The sequence below is a fragment of the Pectinophora gossypiella genome, chromosome 9 (assembly GCF_024362695.1).
Source record: "Pectinophora gossypiella chromosome 9, ilPecGoss1.1, whole genome shotgun sequence".
Lineage (NCBI taxonomy): Eukaryota > Metazoa > Arthropoda > Insecta > Lepidoptera > Gelechiidae > Pectinophora > Pectinophora gossypiella.
Window position 1 is genome coordinate 6326607 of NC_065412.1, and position 22702 is coordinate 6349308.

Consider the following 22702-nt stretch of genomic DNA (forward strand, 5'->3'; position numbering starts at 1 on the left):
GTCTAAAATTTTGTGTTGGGGTTTCAATTTTCTACATGATACCAATAAATAAATTCGTATAAAAAACTGTACGACTCTTTTTATATCGTGTAGAGTAGGGAGTTGTTAAATGTTCCGTATGTGATGTGTGATATGTTCATTTATCGTTGTCACTTATCTGTATATACCTATACATAGTTGTAGTGCGGGAGAAAAAGTGACGGAAACCATTGGATTGTTCAAGTAACTATCTTTTGAAATGTTCGGTGACAGGGGCATTATACTGTAAATTGAAGAAATAAAACTATAATCTGTAACTAATGTTTATATTAAAAATTATCCGTTATATTTTAGCATTTTACAGAGTAATCATATTTACAAACAGTACGAGCTACGTACGTGTCTACATAAAATATAAATAAATTTCATTGACTCCCATTGTTTAACATTAATGTACATAACATACACCTCCGTCGCCGTTCCTGTGTTGGCGGACATAATGACCAAATAACAACGAAATTTCGTTTAAACTTGAATTTGGTTACAACAACTCTAAAGACACGTTCAATTTATTTCAATCACTATTGTTAACAAGTTATATTTGATACCTATGATTTCACAATAATTCCTTTCTCTAACACCACGCTTTAATGGAAAGCACAAATGCAACAACGGAACGTGGGAATTTGTTACATTTTGCAGCTTATTTTTCATTCGTTTCCAAAAAATACTCGTATTTACAAAACTCCATCAGTAATTAACTAGAAACAGGAAAAATAAGTTGCGTTCCCTATGAGCGAATGTGCTCAGGTATACCATCGGTTTGCGTTTTCCATTAATTATTATGTCCATTATGACATTATTTTAGTGGATCAATCATTATGCCAGCCCTACATTAACTGTTACCGTATTAATGACTAATATTTTGTTAAGTAACAAGAACTTGCAAGAGAGAGTTTATAAACCACTGCGCTCATGGTGCATGTTTGAGTGAGCATCTTTTATACCTCAATCATACGAAATAATTGTTCTTCAGTTACAACGAACAACTCGCATTGTATTACATATTTACAATAAAACTAATTTTACCTAATATCAATAAAATGTAATAATTTTCTAACGGCTCCAAGATTTTGTCTAAGTGTTGTGCGGCGTCATACAAAACTTACAATTTAATACTACATCAGAATCCACATACACATCTGGTATGCGTCGTGTACGCTAAAGAAATTGAGGTAATTGGTTTTGAAAATAAAACGCGGGTAACTAATCCAATGACTCTCAGTATTTACACAGCGCGAAGTACGCACAGTACTACACCTACAGGGAAGATTGCACGAGGAGGGCTCTCCGGGTGTACCTGCTGCCATGCGGCACGCATAGACCATGTGTGACGACAGACTACAGTCATATACAGAACATTAATCGTACACTTATGTAACGCGGTATTTGGTAACACGTAGTCACTTACACGCTCATTCTATAACGATATATTCATGACAGTCGTAGATAGTTCACGGTGTAAAAAAATATTTTCATAGAAATTATCTTAAAATAAATCAGGTCACAAAAGGGAGAAAATATGCTTGTAAAATACGAATAAGTGTACAAATACAAATAAAAAAATATGTACATAAACAAACATACGTAATATAATATATATGTATCATATAATATTCATCCGTCGCATCAACGATGTCTACCGTCGGTCGAACCGATAACAGTAACAAACAAGTGTACATAATTTTATACGTAAATATATTGAGTACAATTCTTTATTATGCATAATTTAACAGGGCACCTGGTTTAACGTAAAATATCTACGATAATATCTCGCCACTTAACGGCACTCACATAACCCACGCGCACACAATAATATATATTCACACACCAACAAGTCTGCGACGCCTCGCGGCGCGAGCTTCACGTTCGCTTCACTCAGAGTTAACTAAAACGTTTCATGCCTCTGTCGGCATACAAAAAGGTATCCAAAATTCTCTGGTCTTTCGTGCAGCCTTTAAACCTTTTAAAGGCCAATCTTAACAAGAGTAAAAAGTATCTTCAAAGTACTCTCGGAAGAAATAAAAGACTAAAGACTTATTTCAAAAATCCGTTGTAAAAATTCGAGTTCGATCCTCTGGGGATCGGCATTTAATATCGGGCGAGCGGCCGCGGCGGGGCGGCGGCGCGTCGCCGTAGAACCGTGGATGCCTTTCATAAGTCGTCCTATCGCGTAATTTGAGCCGGGGGGGCTATTTGATCCTGTTGAGCACGAGGTCGGTGGTGAAGACGAGCCCCTTCTGGTAGGGCGAGTCGGCGAGGTCGGCGGCGAGGCGCGCGGCCTCTGCGCCGTGCTTGCGCGCCAGGAACCGCGTCTGCTCCAAGCCTCGCGACTTGTGCACCAGCTCGAACGCCTTCTCCACGTCACCGCTCTCTTGGAATCTTCTCATTATCATTGGATTCAATTCCGGGTACTGCAATTTAGAAATAAATCGTTTTATGTGATGATCAGAAAAGTTGTGAATACCTTATTTATAGTATGGAATTAATACCCAGTATAAAGTAAACCTTATCCTATGGTAGACCCACTTTTCTGCACGTGAGACCTAATTATAACTCATTCAATGAAAATAGCTTGATAATAAATACTTTTGCTGATATGTATTCGTCCTGTTGTCATTCTAATAAAATATTTTTTATATTGAGTATAGAATAAGAATGATCTTCTTACTTTTTCGCAAGCGAAGAGCACAGGCGCGGTGGCGAGCCCGAGCTTGAGGTCGGTGGCGGTGGGCTTGCCCATGGCCTGCGCTGAGGACACGAAGTCCAGCAGGTCGTCCACCAGCTGGAAGGCGAGGCCCAGGTTGCGCCCGTACTGGTACGCCAGCTCGCACGTGCTCTCGTCCGCACCGCTCAGCAGCGCCACCTGTTAATAAACACGAATGTTATTGAAAATAGCATTCATTTTAAATAAGTGAAAATATAACACCGACACAAGAGACAATCAGACAAACTCCCTCAAAACTTGGATTGTGACTTTTCTAATATGATGTAGAACTGTTATGGGCACAAATCCGAAATCACGTGATATCCATTACCTATGATACAAACATGAATTCAAACAAATTGTCTTAAATTTAATTTACGTGTAGTCTTAATTGAACTTTAATAATTATATTGGGTACTTGGGTTATGCGTGATTTGTATCGAATAATTATTTTCCCGGGCGTCGGGCTCATCATTATTATCATTTACATCATTTTTAAAACTTCGTATCAAAATGCCTGCTAGTTGCCTTGTGATTACCTGTAGCTCTATTTACCTCTTATTACTAATAACATGAGATTACATTATATTTTACTACATTTTAGTGTTCTATAATCGGTTTTTTTTTTCTTTAGATACATAATCTCACGCCCACAATCGTTAATGGAGAGGGCAGAGCCACAAGTAATCAAAGACATCTTGCAGCCACTGTTGATACGAAGTCCTAAGACGAATATAATCGATAATCAACCTTATGATGACAACGGATCAGTCTACTGCCCCATAACAAATATCCATCATGCATGTTAGATATTACATAATCCCTATGACGGATTTTATGAGATGCCCGGGAAGAAAAGCTACTGAACGAGTTCTATGTTTACAAGCCAATTACAAGTTACAATTATACATTAATTATCAATCGTAAATAGCACGAAAATTTACATGTTGTGTTTGCGTGTTGATCCGTACATTGTATAATACATCATGTAACATTAACAAAGACTTTTCTGTGTCAATATTTAAATACATTTTGGTGTTTGAATCCATTATTCATGTGCTCGTCGAGTACAGATGATTATTATTTAGTTAATGGAAATTTAAATAATACAAATATTAAAAATAAATTTGTGTGATTACCAACATATTGTTGTTTTCAAGGACGAACAGTCGCAATTAAATGGAAACAAAGGATTCATGTAATGTATAATTTTACTATATAATGAGATTCTCGAATTATATTTTTAAATTACATAAATTGATGTTGTACTTGACACAGATGAGATGAATATGTATCTATGTATGAATTGTTATGAAATGTATTCAAGCCTAAGGTGGATAACATGGACCATTTTGTGATGGGGGATCAGCCCATCGTCCAATACAAATCCATCATATTGGAATGCGCAGTCTCTCAGTTGAAAGAGCCTAGTCGAGCTGTGAATATTCGTAGTATAAGTAGCGCTAGTATACAGTTTAGGGTATAGACCTCGTATAACAAACAGACAACCAATCTCTGTAAAGGAGTGACCGCAGCGCATCTTGTCACACAACAGCGTGTAACGACACTGTACAACCGATATTGCACTTTATTTGAACAGCCATGACATGGCAGAGGTAACGATATTATACTATCTACATAACTTAATGTATAGGTATGTATAACCCGGTTCGGACTCCTTTTTAGAAGAACTCCTTAGCGAATGTGAGTCTATTTGTATATAGTTTAGGCCCAAAACCACTGACAATACGTACCGCCTTGACAGCGTTGGCCATGAGCGAGGCGGTCTTTCTGTATGTCTTGGTGAGGTAGTGCGCGAACCGCTCGTTCTCAGTCTCCTTGCTGCCGAGCTGCATGAACTCGCCCTGCACCAGGTCTGTCACCACCTGGAACCGACCATCACTTACATCAAACACGAGAAAACAACACTGGTTTGATCAAATCATTTTAATTCTAGTTTTACAACTACAACTAGCGACCCGCTCCGACTTTCCGACTCCGATTAGCAAGAGCATACGCCTATTTTATTTTTTACATACATACAAAAATACAAACCTTTCTTGATTTCCTTTCTTTTCTTTTTCTTTCAATATTTGTATAGGTTGGCTAGCTAGACTAACGGCTGCCAGCGACTTCGTATGCGAATGTATCTTTATAAATTATAGCCTATATGTGTTATTCTAACGTATAAATTATATACTTAGTGGGACAGCTTCACGTTTGAACACAATCTCAACTGATGGTAAGTAAAGTTCTGCCCTGGATGGTACACGCTTACCTATTTTGTGAATAACTATTCACTCTAGTTTTAATGATCAACTCCAGATTGTAATGACGAATCACAGACTGCGGCAGTTCAAATAATAATTTAAGCGACGCTATTATCTAAGTTAAACTTGTCAAAGGTCTATATTTCACAATGTTAAGACAAGCAAGCTGGCAATGTTTACACATTTGCTTTGATTATAAAACAAGTGTCTTGAAGTAAGTATGCAAACAATGCCCTTTAGACTAAGATGCAGTTGTAAGCTGGATAGTATTTTTATACAAAAAAAAATCATAATGATATAAATTATCCATATATCCAATTGTGAGCACAAAATGGACATTTCTTCAGACTATCTTCTTATCGTGTGGGTTGTGAGGTGGAATACCATCCTCATCAACCCTGGTGATGTTGGTGATCAGGGTTATGATCGCACCGCCAAAGGCCCCTGACATGGCTCATGTAACGAGTACTCACTTACATTAGTAAATAGTAACTGGGGCCAAAAACTTAACGTGCCTTCCGAAGCACGGATCATCTTACTTTTGACTATCAGACTAATTCCACCATTAGCATGGCATTTGTCACTCGTACATGCAAGGTGACATTGTTGTGGTAAAAAATATAAGAGTAGCCTGGCCAATAAAAGTCAATACTGAAAAATGTACAACAAGTTTTGTTGTAAGAGGTTTATTCATGTTTTATCGCATCGTATTTTCAAAACTACATGCTTCTGATGTTAAAGCGAAATTTAAGGAATATTACATTGCATAATAAAGTGAACCCAAACTGTACTCCCATTTTACGACGAAGGAAAATCAAGTTAAGTTGCATGCCTAAAAACACTGGTTTATTTTTTTTTATCAACTATTCCTTATGACGCAGAACTAAGAAAAAATGTTTTAATTGTTGAGGGTAGGCAAAAGTCCTACTCAGCGTAAAACTGGGACTTAATGGAGCTTCAATTAAAATGGCATTAACCACTTGGCCGGACATAAGTCGGTAACTGTACCTGGCTGAGTACGAGTGTGACGTCATCGCTGCGCAAGCGAGCTATCATCATCGACGCCACAGCGAGGATGAAGTCGCCGGCCATCGCCACCTGGAACCAATATACCACACTATTTAATATATTTTATTAAACTTTACGTACAGGTTCTGTAGAAAAAAAAATAAGTACAAGCAAGTACATTCAATATAAAGGGAAAAAATATTAACGTACCTATAAGACATCAAGGTGGGAATCCCTAGATGGGTTGGGAGAGTTGTGGAAATAAAAAGCATCATACATTAAACATTCTACATATCGTTAAATGCAGCTTGAATAATTTGACAACAGGGCAGAAAGAATATATTAAATATTAAATGACAATGGGCACTTTTGTATGAAACTTGGTCCAAGAACCTCCACTGATGAGACTTATATGTAATGAAAGCTTATGCTTTCCCTATGATTCTGGCAAAGTCCTATCAGATTCTGTCCCGGGGTTCTTTTTTTATGGCCATGTTTGTCCTGGCTAAAAATGTGATAAAATACAGTGGGAGCTAAAATCGACTCAAGATGTGTTGCTGGATAACTAAGTCTACATAAATAATTATGTATCATATTGTATATCATTTTAAAGAGGATCTTTTCCAGAATCCGAAACATAAAAAAAAAACAAAAAAAAATCTTTTTGTAAGCGAATTATAGTCAATTTATATCTGCAGCGCCATTGTTTCTCGGTAGCTAAGTTCAAGTTTCATGCCTTTTACCCCTTCCAAAAGTATCTTACCGATTTTTTTTATATTGCTTCCGGAATTTGATCTGAGTGATAATAACAAGAAAAATAAATAAACACCTCTCCGATAGAGACCGGCTAAGCTATTGCCTATTGCAAGAAATCGTCATCATTAGCAAGTCATTACGGTATTGCATATTATAAGCTTATCAGGAACTTGGAACTTGGTCCAAGAACCTCCACTGGTGAGACTTGCATGTAATGATAGCTTATACTTGTCCTATGATTCTGGCAAAGTTCTATCAAACACTGTCCTAGGGTTTTTTTACGGCCATGTTTGTCCTGAGTGTACAGTAGTGGACTGCAAAATCACCTCAGGATTTGTTGTCGATAAACTATTTAACTAAGGCTATATACATAATTATATATCATAATGTATATCAATTTTAAAGGGGAAGGTTATCAGAATCTGAAACACAAATAAAAAAATGCATTAAGTAAGTATGTAAACGACTTTTAGCCAACTCACGTCCGTAGCACCATTTTTCTCAGCAGCTACGTACGAGTTTCGCGCCTTCCAACCTTTCCAAAGAAGCCCAATCATTTTTTCCTTCTTCTGATATTGCATTCTTAACCTGACAAGACTAAGTGACAACAACAAGAAATAAAATAGATACCATTCCGATAGAGGCCGCGTAAGCTATGGACCTATTGCAAGATAACGTACTCAAAGGCTAGTCATTATAATCCAACAGACGTAACATGATTAGAATGCGGGAGGACGCAAATGTAGTATGTTTTCTTTCACCACAATCTTGTTTTATTAATCCAGGCTTATATCTTCTATTATAAACAATGCCGAATGGTACAACAAACGTATCGTAAACGTAAGGTTGCCTGGTAGTAATTGCTACCTTGGCAATAAAGCCGCCTTTTGCACCAGTTATTGCCTGAACTTGTTTAATGTGTTTCTTTTGTATACAATAGAGTCATTGTATTGCATCTTGATTAGAATGACTTATTTCTTGTTTCTCTCGTACTAAGCTGTATAGTTGTATAGTTGTATTGCTGTTAGTGTTAAAGAGACACATATTTCGTCTCTTTCGCATAAGGCGATGTACTACATTTCCGTCCCGCCGCATTCTAATCATGTTACGTCTGTTGGATTATAATGACTAGCCTTTGAGTACGTTATCTTGCAATAGGTCCATAGCTTACGCGGCCTCTATCGGAATGGTATCTATTTTTTTTTTTTTTTCTTTGTTGTCACTTGTCAGGTTAAGAATGTAATATCAGAAGAAGGAAAAAATGATTGGGCTTCTTTGGAAAGGTTGGAAGGCGCGAAACTCGTACGTAGCTGCTGAGAAAAATGATGCTACGGACGTGAGTTGGCTAAAAGTCGTTTACATAATGCATTTTTTTTTATTTGTGTTTCTGATTCTGATAACCTTTCCCTTTAAAATTGATATACATTATGATATATAATTATGTATATAGACTTAGTTAAATAGTTTTTCGACAACAAATCCTGAGGTGATTTTGCAGTCCACTACTGTACACTCAGGACAAACATGGCCGTAAAAAAACCCTAGGACAGAGTTTGATAGAACTTTGCCAGAATCATAGGACAAGTATAAGCTATCATTACATGCAAGTCTCACCAGTGGAGGTTCTTGGACCAAGTTCCAAGTTGCTGATAAGCTTATAATATGCAATACCGTAATGACTTGCTAATGATGACGATTTCTTGCAATAGGCAATAGCTTAGCCGGTCTCTATCGGAGAGGTGTTTATTTATTTTTCTTGTTATTATCACTCAGATCAAATTCCGGAAGCAATATAAAAAAATCGGTAAGATACTTTTGGAAGGGGTAAAAGGCATGAAACTTGAACTTAGCTACCGAGAAACAATGGCGCTGCAGATATAAATTGACTATAATTCGCTTACAAAAAGATTTTTTTGTTTTTTTTTTTATGTTTCGGATTCTGGAAAAGATCCTCTTTAAAATGATATACAATATGATACATAATTATTTATGTAGACTTTGTTATCCAGCAACAAATCTTGAGCCGATTTTAGCTCCCACTGTATTTTATCACATTTTTAGCCAGGACAAACATGGCCGTAAAAAAAGAACCCCGGGACAGAATCTGATAGTACTTTGCCAGATTCATAGGGAAAGCATAAGCTTTCATTACATATAAGTCTCATCAGTGGAGGTTCTTGGACCAGATTCGCCCATTCTCCTTTATTAATAAAAAAAAATTTATTAAATAATTTTTTTTTTTATTTATTAAATTTATTAAATTTATTTATTATATTAAATTGAGTATTTATTAATATATGTACGTATAGTATAGAGTATTTATTATATTAACTTTAGTTTTACTTTTAGGTATTTATTTATTTATTTTTTTGTTGCACCATCCCGCATCCAAGTTGTAAATGTTTGTTTCCTTTTGTTGGTTGCCTGGAAGAAATTGCTCTAGAGCAATAAGGCCGCCCAAATTGTACTGTATTCATGTGTTATGTCTGATTGTTGAAATTCTAGTTCTGTGCAATAAAGTATATTTGATTTGATTTGATTTGAAAGATAGTATACAGCAAAGTGGGAAAGAGACTTCTCAGTAAACGTACGAGTATCGTTCTGACAACTGTCAAATTAATCTAGCTATATTTAACTGAGTATAAAATTTATCATGCTGTTTATATGCGTAAACTCTTCCAACCTACCCAGGGATTCCCACCTTAATAGTTTATAGGCACATTATAATACTTTTTCGTTTTATTGAACGTTCCATTATACACGGCCAGACGTTGGTTATGATATGCACTTAATAACTTCACGTGTGATTATTTTTCGCTCGAGTGGACTGTGAGTTCAATGACCGACCTCATCAACCCTGGTGTCAAGGTTATTTTATTATTGAGCCGCCAAAGGCCCCTGACATGGCCCATGTACCGACCATGTTGAAATTATATTATGTACATATAAACACACACTCATAAATACATACATACATGATTACATAGTTATACATTTATAACTATGTATGTGTGTGTTATGTTGTTATAAATGTATAACTATGTAATCATGTATGTATGTATTTGTGTCTGTATGTTCTGTGTCTCCGTGGTCCAGAGGTTTGAGCGTTGGGCTCACGATCCGGAGGCCCCGAGTTCAAATCCCAGTAGGGACATATCACGAAAATCACTTTGTGATCCCTAGTTTGGTTATAGGACATTACAGGCTAATCACCTGATTGTCCGAAAGAAAGATGATCCGTGCTCCGGAAGGCACGTTAAGCCTTTGACCCCGGTTACTACTTACTGATGTAAGTTGGTAGTCGTTATATGAGTCATGTCAGGGGCCTTTGATGGGTCAATAGTAACCCTAGGGGTTGGTAATCCACCTCACAACCCACACGATAGAAGAAGAATAATGTTCTGTGTCCTTTAATTAACAATTGTAATTGGAATGTTTTATGTATTTTATTCTATTTATTTTTATTAAATGTAAATTATTATACATAAAGACACATTTGTGTGTGTGTCTAATAAATATATCTAATATTATTTATATTTATATGTCATAAGATTGTAGATTCATAGAAAATGAGGTGCATATTTGCTGCAGTATTGTTTCTGTATTTCCATCATTATTATACACTAATATGACACAAATACCAAGCGATGACACGTCGTTTTCTTACGTGTTGTGGTTCTGCCCATCCCATTAGGAATTACAAGCGTCGTGAGGTAACGCATTTTCTAGGACACACATTAAGTATTTTACAATAATTGTCTACGGCGGTAAATGACTACGTACATTTGCGTTATCCACGAGTAAAGTAGTAGCTTTAAGAAATATGTAAACGATAAACTAACAAACAACTTAAGAATTTTAGGGGCAACACAAATCTTAGTGGAAAGAAATTAAATATATTGTGTTCAAGGAGAACCCAAAGCAATCCTAACTTCGGCGTACTACAATAAAAATCGTAATTCTTAATTGGGCTTTGAGGAACTATACAATTTTGTCGATAGATTAATAGTCGAATGTTTATACCTATCTTTAGAACGCAAGTTCAAAGTACTAGAATCGTGAGTTCGTTTTCAGTTCAATGACGCCCGCCTGGTAAGTCGGTAATTACATCTACCTGCAAGTACGGATACCTACTTAGCACGCGTATAATTCGCAAGGATGCGATTCACCTGTAAATCATTACTTGGATAGCGGAACAATAAATTTGATTAAAGTACAGCTCAGGCGTGAAGCAAGTTAATGCAACGTGGGTATGCCTCGTCAATAATGTCTTGCCAGCGAACGATACCCATATTTTTACCTTCCTTATAGGTCTGCAATAAATATCGCCGGGGTACAATTTATGATAATTTTATTAACACCTATAGATGGAAATAAAAATATGTGATAGCAGGTGTAATTGTAAAGTATTTTCATGGGGTGAACTTTACGGATAGGAAATGATAAATGTTGTATGTATGTGAGGCGCTCATTTCTCCGGCTGGCATCAGGAATGTCGAGAAAGTTGTGATGCGGCGGACGGGCGCATACTAATGGCTTGCGCTTGCTTGCGCGCGGCCGTTTCGCTCGCGCCGCCCGCGCCGCCGCCGCCGCAGGCGCGCTCCGCTGGGACACACACCTCATTAACAATCACTGGACACTTGTTAGCCTACATCCAGCGGCCGGCTGCGCCCACATACACAACTACTGCGACGCAAGGAACGAGCGGGAAGCGAACGGCTCAAAATAAAATAGCTCAATAAGGGATGTCACTGATTTTATAGAACTCCAACGCAAAAAGACATTTCGAATATTACTTTTATTATATTTTTTTAAAACAACAACAGTAATAATTGTGTTTAATTACCAGTAAAACGATGTCAAGTTCGTTGTTTACGACTATGAAAGCGTATGTCTAATTATGTTAGAATTTAATTGCTTGAGTAGAAGAGATTTTACGGGTACATAGAGCAAACAATTGAAGTTCATTGGAACTACATAGTTAATGTTTATACTGGCTATTAAAAAGCTAATACTTCTATAAATAGGCATCATACACCTAAGTATATCATTGATATGCACAATTTAATATGAAGTAAGTATAAGTTTATTTATAACACATTCGGCAGGTGTATAAGTCGCGTGATTAATAATCAAATGAAGCGAGATCATGGGTTACATAAACTTGAATTTAGTCATGAATGACTAAACTGTGCTAAAACACGGTGGGTTCAAAAATGTGAAAGTGGTCGGTGACGTGATGCGTACGAGTATTTCCATAAGATGACGAGGCCGGACCCGGACGCGCGTCCGGCGCGTGAGTCCCGCACTCTGCGCCGCCGCCGCGAGCCCCGTGACACACTGAACTATCACGTCTAATGGAATGTTTATCAAACATTTCCCAACCTACGCCGTACTCACTTGCGTGCATTACCAAATGCGTAAAACCTTTATATTTGCACTCGCTAATTGGGTAAACTTGTCAGATATGTTCCGTAACGACGACTTCAGTCGGAACTCTGTCAAACAGGGCTATCTACATCTTCATTATCATACAAAGTGAAATTACGCAGAAACATCAAGTAGACGTGGCGTAAGGAAGGTCATGACCCATTCGTAAAGGGAAGAAGAGAAACGCCGTCTATAAATATGTAGTTTTAGTTACAAAGTAATTTTATGAAAATTAATGATAGAAAGCTATTATGAACAAGATGGTGTTTGTTCTAGTTGTAGCGAATTAATGTTGAAAACAACGGGATCGCGCACGGGAGCGCTCGGCGGCGCGTGTCGTGCGCGCTTCGTTGGGCAAATCACGCACGCATTAACACACTTTCTGCTGTGTCTTGCCGGCTATCCAGGCTAAAAACTCATCCGTTACGTGCCTGCTCGCCACTGCTAGAGTAGCAACCCGACTCGCTATAGACAAACCACTCGTAATATACCAGAGGGATAGCCTGCAGTCAATGTATAGTATATACTTTAAATTATGCTTCCTCAAACCGTTTCAGTTGTGCTGCAATATATATTTTTTAATTTTAAAGTAATGGTAGAGTCGTTCGCTCAAATCGAAAAATATTTATGCAATTTTCACTCATACCTCGCATGTAATCTGTACAAAAACTCACAACACCCATGATAAGAGTGAAAGGCTTTCACAAGAACGTGTCGAAAGTCTGCCCAGCGCGAGTCACATGAATAATTTACCAGAAAAATCTCTACGATTTCACACCGACTTAATTCTGAATGCGTTGTATAGTTTCTATTCCGTAATTCATTTACACCCATACATTGTAATGCAAGTTTGCACTTGGTTTGAATCGGTAAAGTCTTAGTTGCATCCTCCAGATGGCTGTATAACACAACGTAAATGTTTTAAAAGCGCCGGCCGTAGCGTCCGTCATAACAATAAAAGCTCGTCATGTAATAACAAATGGTTTGTATTCCCATTTCAAGGCAATCGAATGTCATTGACCCCTGAAATGTTTCACGGAGAAAGGCAGATGAATTAAATAACATGACTCTCGAGAAAATAATGTTTGAATACAAGCAAATCACAGTTTTACAACTGCAAATCACAAACTTTACACAATATTACACATGTATGTACATTGTACAACCTTGTTATTCGGGTTAACTCCTGTGTGGTGTATTGTTTGTGTAAATTAATGAATAATTTGGAGTGAGAGATTGAGTCGTTTCGTTCCGCGAGATTGCGAGCGTTTGAAGGCCATTACCAGAACCCGGTGGTTGCGACATTTGGAGTGGTCTTGTAGAACAAGTGGTCTGGTGAGTCGGGGATTAGTGCATGTTTCGCAAGCCGGCCGTGACACTGTCGGGTAGGCGGCGGAAGGTCAACCGTCTTCTATACTAAGCATCCGATTCTCCCATCGCCGCCTGACAAACTACTACAACTCGTCACACCACTAGCTTTCTTACGTGTTTCAAGTTTCCTGAACTGCACTAGTACTGCATGACCTCTCCATACTACAAAGCGTCTTGCGAGACACCGATTGCGTCCAAACGAGTAGTTTTTAACGTCCCATTTGGTTGGGACAACGCTGACATTTTCTGCATACTGTCACAGTTCAATTTCGAAATATGAATTTCACGGTTTATTCCGAGAAAAATTACCAGTTCCTTGATTTTGTTCTTTGGTGTGTAATAGTCTACTCCCTAAGTAGACTATTATGTATAAACAACGATTGTGGAGATCGATACACGTTCGAATTACATTGGATCGAAGTGTTTCGTATAGAGTGAGTGGTCGGTCCAGTGGTTGCGAAACCGGCGGGTATCTAGTGGCGATTATTGGCCGACGAGTGGGCCATCGTTTCGACACACCTGCCTGGCTAGAGGTGGCGTGCATACCGGTAAAAATCTGGTCTCATTAATGCCGATGAGGTATCTTGGATAAAATTACAACAATATGTAAAAAGTAAATAGGGTATATAATTTACTGTCATAATAATCCCCATCATCACTGACCACTTCAAAATCGAATGGCGTCGCTGTTTTTCCTATTACGAGTATGATAATATTAATACGTATTTTAATACATAAATTCGTTTAAATATGTGAGAGGAACTATAGCTTGCTGATGCGCATGCGACGTTCCGCTGTTGCAGCAACAGTCGCACGCCGCGCCGCGTCAGAGCCAGTAGCGACCTTGACATGAAGACGCTCGTTCCAATCAAGGCCTATCCCATTATCCACACCGACGGTACCCTTATAACATGCTAATACAACCTAACCTTATCCATCTGTGTTGAAATAATAATAGTGAAAATGTGTTTTATCAGATAACAGTGTTTTCTAGAAACACGTGTCACGAAACGTCCTATGTTCGCAGGTGGAAATGTAAGAATAGTACGTTCCTCATTACGTTAATTTAGGATCTAATTGCCGGCTCCGGGCGGATGGCGCGCTGCTGACCTACATCCCCCCCCCCCCCCCCTCCATGCCGCGCGTGCGCACTACAGTTATCAAGACCAGTTTTTACTTCGCACACTTATAATACCTACTCTGCTAGTCATCCGAGGAAAGTGCCGAATTTTGCTTTCAATGAAACTCTAGGTCGTGCCGAATGCCAATAGAAAGTAATAGTTTACAAACTTTCGTTCATTCATTATGTTAAATTAAACTAAAATTGCGCATGGTGCAACAGTGTGCATCGATTGCGTAGTTGTATTGTTTAAACACAGCCAGTCACGTTTCTAGTAGATTTTTAACGCGCTCCGTACAAAAGACATCAACGCGTTCACCTGCGTGCTTTGCTCGACAAGATATTATAGTAATGACAAAAATAAAAAGTAAATTAATCCCGTAACGTTGATTTACAGTTGGATACAGTTTTCACTTGATTAATGTTTCGAAGAAATAAAATTAAACATGAATCATTTACAATTCACTGTAAATGGCATCATGTAATGCGGGTTAAGAAAAATTCTCCACAAAAATGTCATTACGAACGGTAAAAAAATTCACTATGCGTTCGAAATCAGTCTTGCAATCGTAATTATAGGTATAAAAAGATGTGTGAATACTTGACACCCGAGTGGAGAAGCGGCGGGGCAACAAAGAGCCAAGTCGGGTTCTTTACTAACTACAACGACCTTTCAAGAGAAATTTTAATCCATAAAATACGAGCTATCTCGACGCCATAAGACCCTATACTGCCCCCAAATTCTCTATACGACCGAGCTGCCGAATTCTGATTAAATAAAATTTACATAACGTTCCCATAAAAGTAGTAATAGGCGATCCACTGACCTAAAATGTTAATAGGGCTTCTCAAAGCATTTGATTTACAATTACATCATGTAACGAGTAGTTTGGCTTCAAATAGTACAGTGCGTCATTACGCGTACAGATATTATTGCAACGCAATACTTATGAGACTACAGTTTAGAATTCTTCTTCGTTGCGAGTCGATAGTTCATTATAAACGTAAATTGTCGGTAAATAAATTAAATAGTAAGGAATAGTCGCGTACATAAACTATTACCTACTATAAACTATTCAATTTTAAGCCGCTTAAATGATATATTAAGTTTAACCACACCTGTCCTAATACTATGTGACAACAAATTGGGTTCTGAATGAAACGAGACAGTAATAAATAAAGATCAATATTAGGGCAAAGTGTCCCGCGCCGTAATCACGGTCAAGGCCCTAAAAACGAAATAAAGAGAAAGTTGTTCGGCCGCGGACACCGGGGTCTTTCTCTTCAACTCACACCAAAATCTTGCCAATATATGTGGAATTAAATTAAATAATGTTAAAGAAAATCGCCTAAATTCCGTTTAGATTAACTATTAAGGAGATTGCAATAATATTTGAGATTTTCAATGACCTTCGTGTTTGGAAACGACTTGAAAGAGGTGGAGGTTTGGAGGTGAAATGTTTGGGTGTGGATTAGTGTGTGTGTGGCCACCGTTCAGTGACCCTGCCGGCTCGCACCTGAGCACGAGACGTATCGGCCGGTGTGTTGATAGATGATCCCCCCTTCCGCCCCTCCGGCGGTGAAAGCTACCACCCGCGGCCACGGCCGTCCAGTGTCCTTCCGATCGAGAGCCACAATCTGACCAATGATGAACCTTTATTGTATTATAGTCAGGTGTGGTTTTGTTTTGTGTTGTAGTTGTGTTTTCATAGAGTCAAGCTCTTGATAAGAACGAGGGACCTACTTTTTATAATGGGCAAGTTAGTTGACTTCAGTTTTGGAGCATTCCATATGTTTGCAGAGAATACGTACATATGATAGGAAGTCAACCAATCTTCACAAATCTGACATTCTTATTTCATTTTTCTCTCTTAACATTCAAAAATATTTTTTTCCGTTTTGCCCATTAATAACAAAGAATTCATTATAGAGCTCATGAATGGCTACTCACAGCACAAATGCTTACGGTGAAAACGACACGTAAGTTAGCAATAAAACTAAAATTATTATTTTTAGAGTGTATTTAATGTACTTGAGTTATATAATGTCCCGTAATTAATTAAATATTAATACATCGGATATCCGTTAAGAAGGTGGACTAGAGCGATGACAGTTGCGTCACGCGAAATTGGGACCAGAAGCGGATATTGAGACTGAGCGAACTGGCACATCCAATGCGAACATTTCATTCTTAATTTAAAAAGCAATTCAATACTAGGCAGTAAGAGTCGTGTACTAGAGAGGGCAATAGCCTTTCAGTTAAGTTTTTCCTCAACTACGCCACAGATTAAATCGGAGTGATGCTAAGTAGTTACACTATAATCTGAGCTATCGGCTCGGCTGTTACATATTTATGTTCTTTGTTGAAAAAACTAGCCAGTATTCATATCGCGTGCGCTCCTCATTCGTATATCGCTATTCCCCCGCCAGCGCAGTCGGGGCACAGAACAATAAGTAGCGTGCGACATATTCTGAACAATGGTCGCGACTCGCGGCTACGATAAGAATCGCAATCGCGCGCTGACGTCTGCCCGCATCTTCGGCAACCTCGCCTATTGTCACGGACCACTTCGCAACACTATGAAACACGCATATTTTTACATTGTAAGGAAACCAAGGGTTCAACGACATCACACTGCAATTAGAATAATTTATGAGCAAACACGATCATGATCTAATCCCAATAAATACAAATCAAACAACTTAGAATTTTATAATTTTTCATAGTGCTCTGTATTCTGTCCGTGTGTCCATTTTGTAAATCCTGACAGGAAATCGTACTCTGGCCCCTGCGATACAAGCTGAGCTTAGTGCAGGGACCGCCGCATATCTAGAGTAATTGGTCTTATTATAGTTGTCTATATTTTTATTAATGTAAAATTGTAAGCCTATGTTCAATAAAGATTATTATTATTATTATTATTATTATAGAATGTAAAGCTCGAGTTAATTACATAACGTGTCGGCAAACAGTCTCGCATACATTCGAGGTAACATCTCATAAATGAGCTAAAAGCAAATAGTCACGCCCGATATCCTGATGCCGTATGTACATAAATGTTATGCATACATATACTTTTTTGGGGCGTTAGTGTGTATGAATGACATAACTCAAATACAGATTATTAGATCTTGGTTGAGTTTGGACATTGTGTTAACATCCGCGAACTTGTGGAATTTGGTCAATTTGCGACTGTCGCTATGTGGTGTGTAATTTCAGAGGCCTATAGTCCTCAATACTCTAACGATATACTAAGGTCATATCGATAGAGACACGAGAGTTTCCTAATATATTGCCAGAGAAGTGACCGTATTGTTATCACCTTTTACACAACTAAACAAATACGAGTTAAACTGAAATAACTGCGAGTTGTGGACATCAATAAAATTTCACACGTATTGGACACGCAATGGTAAAATGTTCATTTCAAAAGAAACATTATATAAAGCTAAGTTTGGTGCACTTAAGTTTATGAAAATAAGTTTTGCTCATAGGCAAAGGTCGAGCTTATTGCTCAACGCGACCTTCGTAGCGGAGTACACAGAGTATATAGGAAGAACAATATTGACTGTACTAAGTGGGTTTGTTGCAGCGTGTGTAGTTTGAAGATGACATCGCCGGAAGATGTAATCGCCCACCGTTGCCGAGCATTCCGCTCGTGAAGGACGGGCGACAACGCGTCTCGCGTACTAGTTGACTTAATAAGGCTATGAACAAAGTGCCCGTGCAATACCTTCGTATTCATGCTGTAAAATCCCATTTGCTTTGTTCCATCACTTACGTCTCAACTGTTCTTTGTTTAAGATCATGCTTTATGTAAATTGCGTAATAAAACAAATTTTGATCATATTAAATTACAAAATTTCAACAAAATCCCAGCACGGATTATTAAAATGATGTGTGACACTGCTTACGAAAATTACCTTGACAAATCTAATGACCCTAATATGTTTAACAAATATATTTATTTGAAGAGATATATTACTAAATGGTCGTGTCCCAAACGTGACGCCCGAGCTAGCTTCTGTTTATTCAACATTGGGCGCATAGTTGTACTGTACGTAGTCGACCTCTACAGCTGTAAACTTCAAAATATACAAGTACCGGATATTCCGATCTCATCAAGGATTCATTTTGATAAGTATTTATTTTCAAAACGGAAATTACTGCAAAAAACTCTTTAATAAATTACCAACATCCATTTTTGCTGATCATGATCATGGTGTTCTCCGCCATGCATGACAAAAAGGGCTTTATTTATAGAACATTATGCAAGTTTTACGACAACAAGGAAAACTCCAGTGATATTAAAGATGTAGTATGGGGCCGCGAGGCACTTTCACCGAGTTCTGTCCAGCTTTCGTGGTAGCCGGTGAGTACGGGCTAACTGGGCGGCTGGCAGCGACGAGTATACGACTGCAAGCTGAGCTGCGACCGAGCCAGCTGAGAGAGAAAGGAACAGCATTACAACCAGCTCACACTTGAGACGTAGAGCTTGGAAGCCTCGCCAGAGCGCCACGGACTACTTCACACAGATCATATTTTATTCTCATTTTACTTACAGAGAGCAACAACCTGTATAATCCCATTCACACTTTTAGGTAAAAAGTAGATCAACTGTTACTCGGGTTCGAAGTGTCTATTGAAAATGAAACGCAAAGCGCTCAAACAACAAACCACTTAACACATACAGAATTTTACTGCCGTCAGTAAAAGTAAGACGTCAAAGATGAGGTCGTGCAAAAATGGCTTTCTATGGAGAACGAAAACGAAATTGAATACTGCGGACGTAACTCTACAAAAGCTAATATTTGTCGAACAAATGGGTAAATAACGTGGACAAGTTTAAGCTAAAAGCTAACATTGCTAAAGATAATTATCGGAACCGTAGATTTCTTCATAATCTTCACAAACTACACCTATATCTGCTGACTATTTATGTCAAGTATCGATTGTCCAAATCGTTATTAATTTAAGCACTTAATTACATTTTACAGAGCTGAGGCACCAATGTGCCGTGCATTTAATTGTAACTCTATAATTTTTAACACCAGCAAAGTTACCGGCAAAAATATTTCAAGTGTTACAACACCGAAGCCTTATTAGGGTCCGCAAGTAACGCGAGTGACGATGCGCCGAATAATTAATTATAATTAGCCCTAAAAAGGGAAAGTTTATTGTAATTATAGCGATAAAGTTACGTTGAAATTAATAGGAAGAAAGTTGATTATCACGGCGGCGGTGCTTGTCGAGAAACTACGCGTGGTGCGAGCATACGCTGGAGTGGAGTACGGAGAGTGTTCAATAAGCGCGGCTTGAATGGCGTGATCTTAACCCAGATCTCACGCCCGCCGACCGAAACTATTATGCTCATGACTATTTACTATTTTATTCAATCGTTTTGTCTACGCTTTTGTGTTTTATTCGTGAAAAAAAAAGTAATGTTCAAAGGAATTTATACAGTACTAAACTTCGTAATTGCAGTTAAAATTACGAGTACGTTTCTGCACAGTCTGGAACGAGCAGAATAACTTAAAATCTTTTACGGTGCTCTTCACAAACAACTTGTAGGAGTCTACTATGAATAGGCACGCTTGGTGTGTAACATGATGACGGATATTCAAACGGATAGAGTCACCACAACGATACAGTTCATCATATAATTATCTTAAGACACGTGCACCCAATGTGGCTATAGGTTCCAACAACTTGTGATTCAGCCTCCCTTGGCCTCGGAAGGGCGTCTACTGACGTATGTATTTGTATTGATCAACGATAATATGGGAAATTCTGAGCTACATTACATGACTAAGCGTCTAACGAAACAAATCTACATTCATACCTCAATCGCCCATTAAAATTTACAGCATCTTCAAACCGTACATTAACGACGACGTACTGGTCAGTATGGAAGCACGTGTGTAAAAAAATTGAAGTGTTGCCTAGCAACAGACGTTGGTGAATAATGAATGGAACGCACCGCGCCTTATTCCAATAGCCTATTTACACTTTCCATACAACGTGATCGAGACGTTGAGTACATATTAATTCGCATCGGTTATCCCAATAGAGAACAATGGCACCTGTCATTCAGAAATTATTTGGAAACTGCAAATGAATCATGATTCTCATGATGGAAAAGGTCAGATACTTGAAAACTAAATAAGAAATAAAGATTTTTTTAGTTAGGTTCATAAATTATACAAATAAAATTTTAATTATTGTATTGTTTGGAAGTAAAAATATAAATATTTTTATGACACTTAACTTAAAAATCGAAAATACATTTAATGCTCAATTGCCGATGGTGTTTTAAATATTGTACGTATTGTTTCTATGTTTTTCAAGATTGAATTTTTTCAAGGTAGGTATGAAATAGATACATAAACTCGCAGACAAAACGATAGTGTACCTAACACTAGACTAGACAGTACATACGTCGCGCCGCCGTTAGATCGAAGCTAGGTGATAATTGAGATTCTGTTCACGCCGATAGCTTCCTCATGTTAGACTACTCCACTCCGACCGTCGCGGCCTTGTAACCCAGTTTGCCGTATTTTTCTATCACGCCCAAATAGTTTTTTGTCACTCATTTCCATCGGAATTGTGCAAGTGGCTTAGTAAGGTATATAACATTGTATATTGAAATGAAAAATTCTCAAAACTACGCTAGCAACATTTACATAAAAGAAAAAAAAACATTAGACAATACTTTTACAGAGATTAGTGGCAGTTGTCCAAAAATTAGAACGTGTAAGTGAATTGGCAAATGACTCAAATGCGTCATACTTTTCCTGTGACAATATTGGTAGTAGTCGCAGCGTACTGTTTGTTATCAGCGATATCGGTCAATAGATTTTTTATCTTCAGTACTTCACAGAGTAAATACGTTCACATCCAGACGAGTTTAGGATACCAATCTAAAATGTACTGTAATGATGTGAACTCCTTGTAGCACATCATGCTGGCTGGCGCGTTGTTTGTATTTTTGAATGATAGTATATTTGATGACGGGGGGTGTCGATGCCGCCTCATGCTGTTCACAATGTGGTTTTCTATCCAGCTCCCCTTTATATTTAATACGTTATAATAATAAGAATTTGAATAATAAACATGTTAAAGCGACTCTACATCTCTGATTCATAACGCCGGTACGACAGTACATTCATAGGAAATTACAATATGCATGACGTTCACCAACCACTTTTATTCTTCTACAATCTTTCAATCTTTAAGATTTACTTTACTTTATTAATGATGCAAGACCAAGAAGCTCTAAACCCTTCAGCGACAGCGATTGGAATATAAATCAGTAGATAAGTTATAGTCGTGATGTTACAGTAATATCGATGACCGATCTTATGTACATTGAGGCAAATACCTCCGCAGGACGTGAGCACAACGATAAATGAACTCATAGGCTTATAACACTAGCAATAATCCATTTATATGGGCATTCAATTGATCGTCTACAACTAATCACAGTTAAAATACGGCCTTCGAAGTGTTTCAATCTTCACAGAATGTTAATAACCGATAAATTTTCAATGAAAACGAAAGGCGACGACGGAATTCGATTGGAATCTTAATATTATTCGTTTGTAACTTCGATGGGCCTTGAAAAAAATGTGCTCTGCGAATAGCTTATCAATATTTCATGATTAATTTTTAATTCATATTGCGTGTTCTGCTAATTCTCAACTTGTATTGAATGCAATGCACACGTTCACATTAGCAAGATGCAACATTCTATCATGCCATGGCATGGTAATGGTAGCAAAAAGTTTCCCATAAAACCAAGTTGATGCAATGTCGCTGTATTCTCGATCTTCATTGTGGCTATTTCATTTCAAAAATGTAAATGTAAAAAAAAAAACAAACAAATAATTACCTATGAAATTCTGAATTAAAAAAAAAAATTGAGTCGACTCGCCCAAGAACACAGTATCACCAGTTACCGTAACATCACATCACATCAGCTAAATAAGATGTTGCTTAGG

General features: G+C 37.9%; 1 protein-coding gene across 1 annotated transcript in view; it reads right to left on the bottom strand.

Annotated features, from left to right (window-relative positions):
• Positions 1 to 291: 291 nt before the first annotated feature.
• Positions 292 to 22702, bottom strand: part of LOC126369848 (all trans-polyprenyl-diphosphate synthase PDSS1) — a 45921-nt gene continuing 23510 nt past the window's right edge. Inside the window, exons 5-8 of the mRNA XM_050014412.1 lie at positions 6025 to 6114; positions 4501 to 4632; positions 2711 to 2905; positions 292 to 2453 (exon numbers count right to left, since the gene is read on the bottom strand). Coding sequence (XP_049870369.1) covers positions 2232 to 2453; positions 2711 to 2905; positions 4501 to 4632; positions 6025 to 6114 — 639 coding nt within the window. The 3' untranslated portion in view covers positions 292 to 2231. The remainder of the gene's footprint in view (positions 2454 to 2710; positions 2906 to 4500; positions 4633 to 6024; positions 6115 to 22702) is intronic.